Source organism: Erpetoichthys calabaricus, chromosome 5, assembly GCF_900747795.2.
Source record: "Erpetoichthys calabaricus chromosome 5, fErpCal1.3, whole genome shotgun sequence".
NCBI lineage: Eukaryota > Metazoa > Chordata > Cladistia > Polypteriformes > Polypteridae > Erpetoichthys > Erpetoichthys calabaricus.
In genome coordinates, this window is record NC_041398.2 from 196,716,005 (window position 1) to 196,731,038 (window position 15,034).

The window sequence follows — 15,034 nt, forward strand, 5'->3', positions numbered from 1 at the left end:
AAGCTCTTTTGAAGAAGCACAAAGAAACGGGCAACATTGAGGAAGTAGATGCAGTGGTTGGCCAAGGAAACTTAGTGCAGCAGATAAATGACACATCAAGCTTGTTACCCTTCGAAATCAGAAGATGTCCAGGAATGCCATCAGCTCAGAACTGGCAGAAACCAGTGGGACCCAGGTACGCCCATCTACTGTCCGGAGAAGCCTGGCCAGAAGTGGTCTTCATGGAAGAGTTGCAGCCAAAAAGCCTCCGACGTGGAAACAAGGCCAAGCAACTCAAGTATGCACGAAAACACAGGAACTGGGGTGCAAAAAAATGGCAGCAGGTGCTCTGGACTGATGAGTCAAAATTTGAAATATTTGGCTGTTCATTGTTCATTCACTGCATTTTGTTGATTGATGAAAATAAATGATTAACACTTCCATTTTTGAAAGAATTCTTTGTTTACAGCATTTTTTCACACCTGCCTAAAACTTTTGCACAGTACTGTGTATGTATGTGTGTGTATATATATATATATATATATATATATATATATATATGCAGTTGGAGATCCACAAAGGGAGAAAAAACGAATCACGTATCATAAAATAGTTTTATTCCTGAGCTTTCAACCCCTATCAGGGGTCTTCATCAGAGGATAATGCTTAGACTTACAAAAATCAAAGGCAATATATAGCAACACATTCAGTATAGGGGGGGGGGGGGGGGGATGGGTGGAGGTGACTAAGTCAGTATGATCAAATGGTTGTATAGTTTAATCATTGTGTATATGAAAGCTCAGGAATAAAACTATTTTATGATACGTGATTCGTTTTTTCTCCCTTCGTGGATCTCCAACTGCAAATATGCAAACCGTATCACAGACCTTCTCTTCCATATATATATATATATATATATATATATATATATATATGTGTGTGTGTTAAAAATAGAAGCGGCCCCAGCATTGATCCTTGTGGAACACCATTCTTAACATCAGCCAATTCTAATAAGGTTTGTCACGCCATCACCCTGTTTCCTGTGTCTGAGCCAATTTTGAATCCACCTATAAACATCACCCTGAACTCCCACTTCTTTTCATTTGATGCCCAACATCTCATGTGGCACTTCATCAAATGCTTTTTGAAAGACCACATAAATAATATCATATGCTCCACTTCGTTGCTTTTGTTGCTTCTTCATAAAATTCTAGCATGTTAGCAAAACTCCTGTTCTTGCCATGTATTGCTCAATCTTTTCATTAATAATTCCATTAAGTACCAGTGAAGGAATTGCAATAATATTTGGAGTCACCATCACACCTTGAATCGAACCTATGTAATAAACTGAAGAACTGTTGCTAGAATCAAGACTCAAAATTGTGTGCTAACCTAAAAGCGCACTGTCCATAAAATCAAGCATCTTGGACTCTGCCAAGCCTCATGTAGGATTGTAAAGCCGAGCATCCATGACGTGGTGCAAAATGCATTTGGTGAGGCTCCTCCTGCCAACAGTGCAGCATGTACACAACACAATAACAAAATGCTGAAAATGACTAAAAAATGGCAGTCTGTTGCTCTAAAAATGGTAACATATGAGCAGATGCCACCACATAAAACTTAATGGGTTCTCCTGCAGCTCCCCCATGCTTGCCTGGCATGTTACATTGTCAGCAATTTGCCCACAACCCGAACATATCCAAGATTCCTGTCATGAGGAACATAATTTTTTTATTTACATTAGATTATTGCCAGGAATGCATTTTTTATTAATTTTATTATATTTGCTGTTTTTAAATGTCTATCGTTTTGTGCTTGTTTTTATGGACATGGTCATTTTAAACTCATGCTGTATGTAGTGATGCAAATGATAAATATGTTGTGCAACATGTTATGCCATTACAGTCACAATATAAAAAGATAGCCACATGTATTAAGCAGCAACATAAATACAGTAAGGAGGGTATGTGTACTGTAGTGTCCACTGCTGTACTAATGCAGATTTAGTACACGTCCTTCATATGACGTTTTGAAACAGTCACCAACACACAGCAAACCATCACAATCAGGAAGACAGAAGCATGTTTCTTTGCACACTTTTGTATTGCAAGGTGTAACAATACCATTGCAGCAATCGGTTAAAACTTTTGGAAATATTTTTTGTCAAATATTTGATGTACAGTAAATTTGTGGTGAGCTGCACTGTGAGATACAGTTGCACCCAATAATGCCAGGATAGGTTTCCCATAACCCTGCATTACATCAAACAGTTTCTAGGAATAGTCAAATCTGTTGATATTGAAAGAAAACAGAAAGACCACTTTATTCTTGGGACATTTACAGTATTTAAATTACAAATATAAAACATGCAAAATATATATATAACAGCATGGTGAATGAAATATTTAAATAATGCTAGTCTCAGTAAGAAATTTAGATTACATTTTTTTGGGTTTTTTTGTTCCAAAAATGTCCTCCAGCTGAAACAGCAATGACTCTCCTGAGCATCTATCTGGTTTAAACAGAAAGCCCCTATCTGGTTCAAGGAAAGTTGCTAAAATGTTGCATGAGAACAGGTCAGTGATTATCATGATATATAATCTGCTCTTCTGCTTGAGGTTTAGGGTGTAAACAGACTGAGCTGGTCACAGCAGACACCTACAACCCTGCTACCAGTCTCCAGCTTCTTGGGAATTTCTAGGCACTCCTAGGATTGCTGAGAGGTACAGTCTTCTCCAGGGTATTTCTACTATAGTAGACCTCCCAATCCCAAAACTCCTGCACGAGGTACCCAGGTTGAATCCTAATAAGAAGAAAAGCTTTTCTCAGTTTATGTTAAGGACTTCCCTATCCTCACCCTGTTTCCAAAAGTGGGTCCAATAACCCTGCAATGGAATCTTATTTTACCTGCCTGGATTCAAGATCATTATTTTAGTCAATACCCAAAGCTTCTGAATGAAGCAAAAAATGGGGGAAATAGATGAACAAAGAATCACCCTCAAAAAAAAAAAAAAAATTAAAAGCAAAATACTTTTCTGAATACTTCACTCCAGATACAATACTGCTAAAGCCACACCTACCTTTGGACAATTTCAAGGCTGTCTTTCATGTTGGCCTGCTGCTGCCCAAAACTTGTACAAAGTTAGCGTCTATGCCATCCTATATGTGGCGTTTGCATTGTCTCCTTGTGCCTGCATGTACGTTTTTCTAAAAACCCAAAAGAGACGGATATCATGTTGATTTGTGACTCCAGATGGTCCTCACGCAAGTGTGTGTGTTGGGTCCTGCGATGGACTGAGACCCGAACCATGGCTAATCCTTGCGTTCTGCTTAATGCTGCAGTTCCAGAAATCAATAAGCCTAATTTTAACTCCTCAGCATCTTACATGATGTCTTCACTCTTACTGCTGATTCAAATACCACAATTTATTTCATCATATCAAATGACAAAAGGCAGCCATAATTTTATCAATGACTCAACAACTTTTGGTTCAGTTTACCAATAAGTACTGGGAATGTGAAGTTTCAAAAAAGTTTCCTGTTCCATCCATCCATTCATTTTCCAACCCGGTGAATCTGAACACAGGGTCATGGGGGTCTGCTGGAGCCAATCCCAGCCAACACAGAGTGCAAGGCAGGAACCAATCCTGGGCAGGGCACCAACCCACCGCAGGACACATACACACACCAAGGTTAGTTTAGGATCGCCAATGCACCTAACCTGCATGTCTATGGACTGTGGGAGGAAACTGGAGCACCCGGAGGAAACCCATGCAGACACGGGGAGAACATGCAAACTCCACGCGGGGAGGACCCGGGAAGTGAACCCGGGTATCCTTAATGCGAGGCAGTAGTGCTACCACTGTGCTACTGTGCCGCCCAAGTTTCCTGTTAGTGAAGCAAATCATTTTTGTGATTAAAAGGTAAATAAGAGACAGAAGTATAAAACTGTGCTTCAAACTTCCTCATTTGTGTAAATTTTTTGAATCTTTAAAGTCAAACATCAGTATTTGCTTTCTATCCCTTAAAAAGAAGAAGAGCACAACTATAGAGGGACAACTGAACCAAATACATTATTTAGTGAATTTTTGGAGGCAATAGGCTTAAATCTGTATGAAGGCTTAAGACAACTGTTTTCACTACACTCTGTCAACACATATGGAAAGCTCTGAATGTACAATTTTAAAAGAATAAATTTGACTTCTTCCAAACCTTGATAAGTTTTTTTAAGTACAGAATAATCTACAGATACAATATAAATCTTGCCCAGTTAAAACAAAACAGTTTTTCATAGTAACACCGTAAGTAATACAGTTTATAATACACAATTTGGATTACCAGCTGTTACTTTATCCACATGATCTTGAAAAACAAAGAAAATTATTTTCAAAATTAAAAATATCCTTAGTTTTTATGCTTTTTATTCTAATATGCTGAAAGTGAAAACAAAACATTTATAATACATTAAAAAACACCTCCAGGTACAAAATAATTGCTTTGTTTGTTTAAGTCATAATTAGAAAATATACGTTTTTTAAAATACATTTTTCATCAATGCTCCTAAAGTATCTGCTTATATAAAACCATACAGACAACTTAAGTTAGAAATGTCACTTGTGCCACTTTCAATTTCAAATGAAGTTTCCAACATTTTGTAATAGCACAATGAATTTATGTATTTATACTAAGGGGCTTCTGGAAAGGTATTACGTAATAAACTTTGAAAAACAAGGTTACACACATTTGCTAAGCAGCAGTAAATGCCCTTTGCTTTTAACCTTAAAACAGAATAAAGCTCTCAGAATGAATCCGGGGGATTTACTGATACACAGTTCCTTCTTTCAGCTTGTGATGCTCAGGAATATGTCTCATAATTAAATTACAAATACTGAGGCATGCGTAATAAGACTGAATTCTCAATTGTGCTTTTCGAATTATTTGAAAACACTGATCAAAAATTAATCTCATCATCCCACTATTTACATAAATATTACTTCCTTTTTATTAATTAATGACTTCAAATAATGCATATACTGCTTAAGGAAGATACTGATTATCAGAGTTCATTTGCCAACATTTTACATTATGAAACTGCCAACAGGAAATCCATTTCCATCACATCCTATTTGCATGTTTTTCTCAATTACATTGATCTGAAGACAGTAAGAAAAAACCCTACTCAAAAAAAATCAGAGGCAAGATAAAAACTGGGGTAGTCCATAAGTATTTTTTTCTTTCCTAGTCATAATGCTATATATGGATGATGGTGTCTACTTAAAGAATCCCTGCACTGGATTTTATCAAAAATTAGCGTGTTGTCAGTGAACTCTCTCTAGTCTGGCCTGAAGGGTTTTGAAGTTTCCAATGGTGCATTTTAGTGCTATACAAGGACTTAAAGACTGCAACTCTACAAGGTATCCACAAATGTTATCAAGGCAGATGTTTGTGAATTTCCTCCTAGAAAAAAAAAAAGACAACTTGAATTAGCATACATCTTCCAAGCATATGCATTAAATCTCCTATTCAAATTTACATGCAGCTGGGCAAAGACACTAGTGTGATATATTAAGAATAAACAATTAACAAAGAACAAATTTTTAGACCATGTTAAAAAAAAAAAAATTCAGCAACACATTATCTACTACTTTTAGGTAAAACATTCAAGAGTAAAAACAAAGAGAAATTTGCAGTATGGATTTTCTGTGAATCTAGAACTGGGTTAAATTGGACTTATAGTTGTTCTGAACATATATTTTTCTATCCTAAAAGATGTTTTTCAGGTAACGGCTTAAACTACAAGAACTTTACACAGCATGTCATCCTATCTTTACTTAATAGAGATTATATAGGCTGCTTTTGAATTAAAGTTTTCTTCAGCATTTCCAAATTAATTATTCACCACAAATCCCCAGTATCATTCTGTAATGCTTGAAATAAAAATTAGCCTGAAACCAAATTAATCAGTGATTTCCAGTAACAACAATCTCTCTATACAAAAACTGCAAACGCATTATAAATCTGTCCATTTTTGCAAATCCACTTTCTCAAGTGCCAAGAGGAGCCACAGTTAATTCTCAGTAGCAACTGGAATAACCTACCTTGGAAGGGACACCCCACAATGTAACGATTTTTGTACTTTCAGCTAGCTTTTTGGCTAGTGGATTCTAACAGTGTCCCTGTTGCAACGAACATGCTTGCTGTTGGTGTAAGTTGTAGTGTGTTAATGTACAAGTTAAGTTAATTTGGTCTGCAATTTATTGATGTTCAATATTTTGGCAATTAAGATCAGAACCAATTTTAAAATCCTAGTGGTTTTTGCTTTCCCATCCACTTTTTCAATACAACTTTTGCTGCTCTCTGACCTTAAAGAATCAAGTTGATTTAAATAATATACAGTTGCTTTTGGCCACAAAAATACCAGGACATATTTTTGCTTAATTTTCAAACCTCTGAGCATATTCAATTACATAATGACAGACACACTCTTAGTGTGTTACTTTTGTATTAACAAAAAAAAAATCCTTGCTTTACCTCTCGTTTACTGGAAGTAGTGTTGGATCTTGCACATAAGCAGACAGAAGGACATAAATGCATTCCAAAAGATGCAAAGGCCTCTTCTCTCTCTGCCACACAGGGTCCTAAAATGATCATAAGACCATCCTCAAAAAAGTAACGATTAAAGTAATAATTATGTAAAGCTAGCTACTTCTTATTAAAAGACACTTTTATAAAAGCACAATTGTTATGAATAAAGTCAACATTACTGTTTGAAATGGTCAAACTAAACACCAACATGAGTCAACCCCTTTTTAGCTTTATAGCACTTGCTATATATATATATATATATATATATATATATATATATATATATATTCAGCTTGAAGGAACAAACATGACCTGGTTGTTTAAGAAACCATGAAAACAACACATGGAACCCTAATGGTATTGAACTGACTAGTTTTTTGGTTGGATTTCATATCTTTGAGGTACATCACTCAGATTCACCAATTAATCTAAGACACGTGTAGGCACCTATCATTAAGAGCACTAGTCTCTAAGTGGCATTGTGAATAGCACTGCTACCTTACTACTCCAGAAGTTTGGGTTTGGGTTAGCTGTCCTAAATTTTGTTTAAAGTTGGTTTAAAAAATGTATGGATGATTTGCCTTGAACACCAAAGCCACTGAAATTATTCTTCAGCTGTTATTAAATTAACTCAGCCCTTTCAGTCTAATATACAGCACAGCTACCATATGCATTTAGTGCAAAACCAAGCTAAACAATGCTAAAAGTTAAAAATAAATTTAAAAAACTGTGGTAACTAGGGAAATAATGTAGACATCCATCTATTTTCTAAACCTACTTAATCCAAGTTCATGGTTGTGGGTCTATGAAGCCTAGTTCTACATGGACACAGACCAAGCTGGGATATGGAAACCATTTTCTGAAGCTGATATGGTAGTGCTGAACACTGAACCATCATGATGCCTAAGAAAACTTTTAATAAGTTAATATATACTACAGGGAGATTCACTTGAAAGAAACCCCAAATATTCCGTAATAACTCTTGCTGGAACAAAGCAATCTGAATGAAGCAACTTGCAATGTGCTCCTCAGTATATGGAGCTTCAAACAAGCCGGGATGGCCCTGTGTTGGAGCAATGAGGTAGGTGCTGGACAGCCGTCGTGATGTTTCACCTCCGTTTGCAAACTCTGGGTGTATACTGTCCATACCCCTTCACTCAGTCACTCTACTTCTCATCAGGATGGTGGTATACAGGTCACGTCTTCATGGTGTGAACCTATTGGGTCACCAATTCATTTAAAAAATGTCAGAATCAACTGGATGATCGTGAGTTAATAGAAGGTTACTTCCAGCAAGTTGGAGCAACGTGCCACACATCAGCAAGGAGCACAGCAGAAATGCAGCAGTGCTTTGGCCACCACAGTTGCTGGATCTGGCACTATCAGACTTCTTCCATTGGGGTGTGGTGTTATGGGTCCACAGCTCTCCCAGCAAATGCCGTTTTGTTTTAAATAAATAATCTCCGCGCTCGCGGCTTAGCAAGGGTGCGTGGTAACTGAAGTGAGTCGCAGGGCGATCTGCGGTGTGGGCGTTTCTCACCTAAGTGCACAGGTGAGAGACTGCCCACATCCGTGATCATTCCTGTGGCTATTGGGCTGCAGCTGCCATGTCCTCTCTGCATATATAGAGAAGCGCGAGCAGGTTAAAGGGGAAAAAAAAGAAAAGAAGGAAAGAAAGAAACGGACGTTGCAGGAGGAGGCAGGAAGCAGTGGAGAGAGAGATAGAAAGTCGGTGCGGGAGAGCAAGCGAGTGCAGGCTCGCGTGCAGCTGTACAGGTAGCTTGGGTGTTAGGCTGACACCCAAGGAGTAGCAGTAGTGGTTGCTCCCGCAGAGTTGATTTTGAAGGGCGGGAGTGACCGGAAGATGGATGACTCTCCGCATAAGGCCACGGACGGCAGCGGGAGTTGGTGACTTGGGGTGTGTATTCCCCAGCGTGGGTGCCCCGGTCGCTGAGGAACCCAAGTCGCTGTCTGGAAGAGCCTACCGGAGCCAGGGGTCGGTGAGGTCGATCCAAACAGCTGAAGCAGGCAGAGAGAAGGTCAGCTGCATGTAGGGCGACTCTCTGGTAGAACTGCCCAGATGGGTGTAGCAGGGAAGCCACCAGGCTAAACAGAAGACACCGGGCTTTTTCGTTTTAACATATTGCTTCCTGTGACATTTTACCTCGTGGTTTTTAGAAGAGTTTTTCCTAATGGATTTTAACCTCCACGCTTGTTCGTTTGGTTTTCCACTTCACAACTGTTTTATGGATTATTTATTTAATGAAGATTATTGAACTGTACAGCACTTTGTTTGAACATTTGATTGTCTTTTAATAAAAGCACTTTTGCACTTCTACCATCCCCTTGCTCATTGTTATTGCCCTACTGTCTAGCTCATCGGTGACATTACCGACGGTGTTGGGTTCAAGGGCTCCCTAACAGCCGATGGGAGCATGGAGCAGAACCCGCATCGTCACATGGGGTATGCTCAGAGGAAAAGCCTATCGGAACAAGCCTCACACCATGGAAGATTTGAAAGAAAACATCCAATGTGAAACTGTTGCTATTCCCCCCGAGACGTTTGCCGATACGTTCATGAACATGGAGCGCCGCGTCAAAATGTGTTTGGCAGAAAACGGAAACCACTTCCAGTATCGCATGTAATGCAATCGATTACACATATGTCAAGGTATATAGCATTTTTTTTTTTTGTTCAGATTGCTTCATCCCAACGGGAGTAACAACAGAATATTCAGGGCCTCTTTCGAGTGCATCTCCCTGTATAAAGTAAAATAGAGAAACAAAATAAAAATAAACAAGATTAATAATGTAAGGCCAAAGTATCATAATACTACTTTTGGCCACTGTAAAAATTACTTCATTACATTACTTGTGGCTGAAACTCAGTAGCTTTGTTAAAACCACTGGACTAAAAGTATGTAGTGGAAAATTGTAAACCACACAACCAGTTTACACTACATTACAAATTTTTAATACCATTCACAATGTTTTGTTAAAATAAAGTCCATTATCTGAAATAATACACTACATTATACTAAACAATGTTATTTGTAGCATAAGGGAAGATAACTGCTTTCTAAAAGTACTTCAACATTGTGTGGGATGTATTACTAACAAATAGGATTATCTTAATAATGTGCACCATTTTGGCAATTTGTTCCATGTTGGACTTACCCTAGTCTTAAAAAGATGATCATACACATCTAGGAGTTTTGGGAGTGGGATTCCAATTTCCCTCATAGTGCATGTTACAAAACTCACATCCCAATTTTTCTTGCAGACATGCAGCTCCAGCTGTTTTACCAGAAACTCTGATGAATAAAAAAATGTAAATGATGTTTTGATCAAAAATAAATTTAAGTTGTTTTTTTTTTTAAACAAAAATTAAGATCAGTATGTCCTTGTGAGTAGCTTTGTATCTTTTAAATCAACAGTCCTGTTGACATCCTATTGAGTTCAATACACCAGTTTCAGAAAGTTGCAGAAAATTATGTTAATAATCCAAATACATTACAAAATCTCAATTAAAACGATCAGCCATCTTAAATGTTACCCATTGAGGGATTCAAGGTAGTGTAACGTGCTGATTTATATGAATTGCCTTTAAATGTATAATATAAATAATATTCATTAACTTTTTTAAAAACAGAACTTATTTCTTATTCATAAAAGAAAAAAAAAAATCACACAACTGCATATACTTAGTAGATGGATTCTATCCAACGTGACGTCTAAATCATTTGAATTAAATAAGAAATGGCAACAGGAAACAAAAAAGTTTTAAATTATCCTGCAAGTATACTGCAATATAACAATTTGAAAAAAGCAGTACATTAGAGGTACAAGTGCTACTGACAAATCCAAAACAAACATAAGCAAATTAAAGCACAAATTTTATAACAAGTCAAATGTAAGAAAACAGAATAGCCACAGTCGGTAAATAAAGCATTAGGTTCCTAAGCATTTAAAATGTAAATATATATATATATTTTACCAAATCTAATGAACTTTTCTGTTTTAAATGTGACCCAGATACTAAAATATCACAAACAGCTGGGAGTATGCTAAACCCAGGTTCTTATACTGATAGCACAAACCTTGGACACAGGAAAAAAAATATAAACAAAATATACAAGAGTTTTGCGTGATGTTTTCACAACTTGGTTAAGTCCAACCTAATCAATATAGCACTTTTCTAAAACTAGTTTTAGCCTTTCTGGGAATTGCCACGTTATTGTGGTGGAGAGGTTTGAGTGCCCCTGTGAACCTACGTTGTCCAGAGCAGAAGCTCCTGGTACTGCCTTAGTCCCAGGTGAGGGATCAGACAAAGAGCGATTCACAGCCCCTAATACTGCATCTTCCTAAAGGTAAAAAGAGCACCTTGACCAGTATGGAGTTACTGGTGTCTCCTCCTGGAGCCAGGCCTTGGAGAAGTGTCCACAGGCAAATGCCTGGCGGCTGGGCCTACCGCAGAGTCCAGTCAGGCAAAGCCCAAAAACAATGTGGGAACGCCCTTCTGTGAGCCCACCACTTGCACTAGGAATAGGGGCTCAGTGCAATGTGACCAGGGAATCAGTAGTAGGCAGAGACCTTGCTGAACTGGAACCCAGACACACAAACTGACTCTTGGGATGAGGAATGTCACCTCTCTTGGGGAGAAGGAGTCAGAGTTGGTGGGTGAGGCAGAGAGCTACCAACTAGATATAGTTTGGATCACACCCAAGCACTCACTTGGTTCTTGAACCAAACCCCTCAAAAGAGGTTGGAATCTCCTTTACTCTGGAGTTGCCCAGGGGAAAAGCATTGGGCTGGAGTGGGCTTCTTATCGAGTCCCTGCCTGGTTGATGCCATGTTAGAACAACAAATGCCAGCTCTGAGTACTGGGCTTTCTTGGAATCACTGGAGGGGATCCTGGAAAGGGTCCCAGACTCGGACTGCATAGTTCTGCTGGGAGACTTTAAAACACGTGGCTATTCAAAGCCTCCATTGTGGAAGCAGCTGAAAAGACCTATGGTCTGAAGGCCATAGGTGCCAATCAAGGTGAAAACCAAAGGACCCAATGGTGGACACCAGAGGTGAGGGATGCCATCAGGCTGAAAAAGGAGGCCTTCCATGTATGGTTAACAGGGGAGACTCCCAATGCAGCATTAAGGTATTGACAGGCCAAAAGCGCGGTGGTCTTGGTGGTCAAGGAAGCAAAAACCCAGGTATAAGAGGAGTTCAGAGAGACTATGGAAATCGACTATTGATCAAGCTTAAAGAGGTTCTTGCCAAACAATCAGGTAACTCAGAAAGGGAAGTAAGGAAGTCATACAGGCTGTTCTCAGAAAGGTTAGAGAAGTGCTGACCCAGACTGAGGATGCTATCTGGTGATGAAGGAGCACTTTGAGGAGGCTCCTGAACCTGGTGGACATGACCTCTGTGGAGGAGGCAGAGCCAGAAGCTGATGGGGGATCAATTTTCATTTTCCTGAGGGAGGTCACTGAGGTAGTTAAGCAGCTCCGCAGTGGAAAGGCACTGGGGGTGGATGAGATCAGCCCAGAAATGCTGAAGGCTCTGGACACTGTTGGGATATCATGGTTTACATGCCTTTTCAATATTGTGTGGTCATTGGGAGCTGTGCCTCTGTAGTGGCAGACAGGGGTATTGGTCCACATTTTTAAAAAGGGGGAGAGGAGGGTGTGCTCCAACTATCAGGGGATCACACTCTTCAGCCTCCTTGGAAAAGCTTACGCTAAGGTACTAGAAAGGAGACTCCAAGTTGTGGAACCTCAGGTCCAGGAGAAGCAATGCGGATTCTGTCCAGGCCATGGAACAATGGACCAGCTCTTTACCCTCATGAGGATTCTGAAGGGGCCATGGGAGTATGCCCAATCAGTCCACATGTGTTTTGTAGACTCAGATTTGCCTTATGCCCATGTCCTATAGGGATTCTTTAGGGGGTTTCAGGGGTCCTGCAAGAGTATGGGGTTCCGTGGCCCCTAATAAGGGCTATTCAGTCCCTTTATAATCACAGTGAGAACTGTGTCTGTATACTCGTAAAAATGGCTCCATTTGCAGTGAGTGTGGGACACCGCCAGGGCAGTGATTTGTCTCCTGTTCTGTTTGTGATTTTCATGGAGAAGACATCAAAGCGCACCCAGGAAGGGGAGGGGGACCAGTTTGGTGACCTTAAGATCACATCACTGCTTTTTCCAGATGATGTGGTCCTGTTGGCTTCATTGGGCTGGGAACTCCAGCATGCACTGAGACGGTTTGCAACCGAGTGTGAAGTTGCAAGGATGAGAATCAGTACCTCTAAATCCTGAGACCATGATCCCCAGTAGGAGTTACTGCCTCAAGTGGAGGAGTTTTGGGTGCAAAGCACAGTTATGCGGTCATTAAACCGATCTCTACTGGTAAAGTAGGAGCCGAGTCAGAAGGTGAAGCTCTCGATTTTCGACCCTGCCCTCACCTAAGGTCATGAGCTTTGGGTAATAACAAAGAATGAGATTGTGGGTGCAAGCAGCCGAAATGAGCTTTCTCCACAGGGTGGCTGGGCTCTCACACTGGATGTTTTATGGGCATGACCAGCTGGGAAAAGACCTCGGGGAAGACCCAGGGCTTGCTGGGGGATTATATTTCCCAGATGGCCTAGGAACAACTTAGCATCCCATAGCATGTGTTGGCAAGTGTGGCTGGGGGAAAGGACATGTGGGCCTCACTGCTAAGATTGTTGCCCATGCAATTCGGCTTCGGTTAAGCGGTGTAAAATACATGAGTGAATAAAACTAGTTTAGGAAAACTAATTTTTCTTATTTCCTGTTTCAAACCTCCTATGATGAAAAACAATTTTGGACGGCGTTTTCCCTTGCCCGGACGCGGGTCACCGGGGCGCCACTCTGGAGCCAGGCCTGGAGGTGGGGCTCGATGGCGAGCGCCTGGTGGCCGGGCCTGCACCCATGGGGCTCGGCCGGGCACAGCCCGAAGAGGCAACGTGGGTCCCCCTTTCCATGGGCTCACCACCTATGGGAGGGGCCAAGGAGGTTGGGTGCAGTGTGAGTTGGGTGGTGGCCGAAGGCGGGGACCTTGGCGGTCCGATCCTCGGCTACAGAAGCTGGCTCTTGGGACGTGGAATGTCACCTCTCTTTTAAGGGGAAGGAGCCTGAAATAGTGCGCGAAGTTGAGAGGTTCCGGCTAGATATAGTCGGACTCACCTCGACGCACAGCTTGGAATCTGGAACCAATCTCCTTGAGAGGGGCTGGACTCTGTACCACTCTGGAGTTGCCCCCGGTGAGAGGCGCCGAGCGGGTGTGGGTATACTTATTGCCCCCCGACTTGGAGCCTGTACATTGGGGTTTACCCCGGCGGACGAGAGGGTAGCCTCCCTTCGCCTTCGGGTGGGGGGACCATGGAGTTTGGGGAGGCCATGGAGAACGACTTTCGGACGGCTTCGAGGAGATTCTGGTCCACCATCCGGCGTCTCAGGAAGGGGAAGCAGTGCAGTGTCAACACTGTATATGGTGGGGATGGTGCGCTGCTGACCTCGACTCGGGACGTTGTGGGTCGGTGGGGGGAGTACTTCGAAGACCTCCTCAATCCCATTAACATGCCTTCCAATGAGGAAGCAGAGCCTGGGGACTCAGAGGTGGGCTCCCCCATCTCTGGGACTGAGGTCACCGAGGTGGTCAAAAAACTCCTTGGTGGCAGGGCCCCGGGGGTGGATGAGATACGCCCGGAGTTCCTCAAGGCTCTGAATGTTGTAGGGCTGTCTTGGTTGACACGCCTCTGCAACATCGCATGGACATCAGGGACAGTGCCTCTGGATTGGCAGACCGGGGTGGTGGTCCCCCTCTTTAAGAAGGGGGATTGGAGGGTGTGTTCCAACTACAGAGGAATCACACTCCTCAGCCTCCCTGGAAAAGTCTATTCAGGGGTCCTGGAGAGGAGGGTCCGTCGGATAGTCGAACCTCGAATTCAGGAGGAACAGTGTGGTTTTCGTCCTGGTCGCGGAACAGTGGACCAGCTCTATACCCATAGCAGGGCCCTGGAGGGTGCATGGGAGTTTGTCTAACCAGTCTACATGTGTTTTGTGGACTTGGAAAAGGCATTCGACCGTGTCCCTCGGGGAATCCTGTGGGGGGTACTCCGAGAGTATGGGGTATCGGCCCCCCCTGATAAGGGCTGTTCGGTCCCTGTACGATCGGTGCCAGAGCTTGGTTCGCATTGCCGGCAGTAAGTCGAACCCGTTTCCAGTGAGAGTTGGACTCCGCCAGGGCTGCCCTTTGTCACCGATTTTGTTCATAACTTTTATGGACAGAATTTCTAGGCGCAGCCAGGGCGTTGAGGGGGTCCGGTTTGGTGGGCTCAGGATTGGGTCACTGCTTTTTGCAGATGATGTTGTCCTGTTTGCTTCATCAGGCCGTGATCTTCAGCTCTCTCTGGATCGGTTCGCAGCCGAGTGTGAAGCGGCTGGGATGAGAATCA

General features: G+C 41.7%; 1 protein-coding gene across 2 annotated transcripts in view; it reads right to left on the bottom strand.

Annotated features, from left to right (window-relative positions):
• Positions 1-4,383: 4,383 nt before the first annotated feature.
• The window catches only part of nup155 (nucleoporin 155), a 113,676-nt gene continuing 103,025 nt past the window's right edge, over positions 4,384-15,034 (bottom strand). For both annotated transcript variants that reach the window (XM_051927675.1, XM_028802383.2), the window contains exons 34-36: positions 9,742-9,878; positions 6,511-6,617; positions 4,384-5,436 (exon numbers count right to left, since the gene is read on the bottom strand). In XM_051927675.1, coding sequence (XP_051783635.1) covers positions 5,298-5,436; positions 6,511-6,617; positions 9,742-9,878 — 383 coding nt within the window. In that variant the 3' untranslated portion in view covers positions 4,384-5,297. The remainder of the gene's footprint in view (positions 5,437-6,510; positions 6,618-9,741; positions 9,879-15,034) is intronic.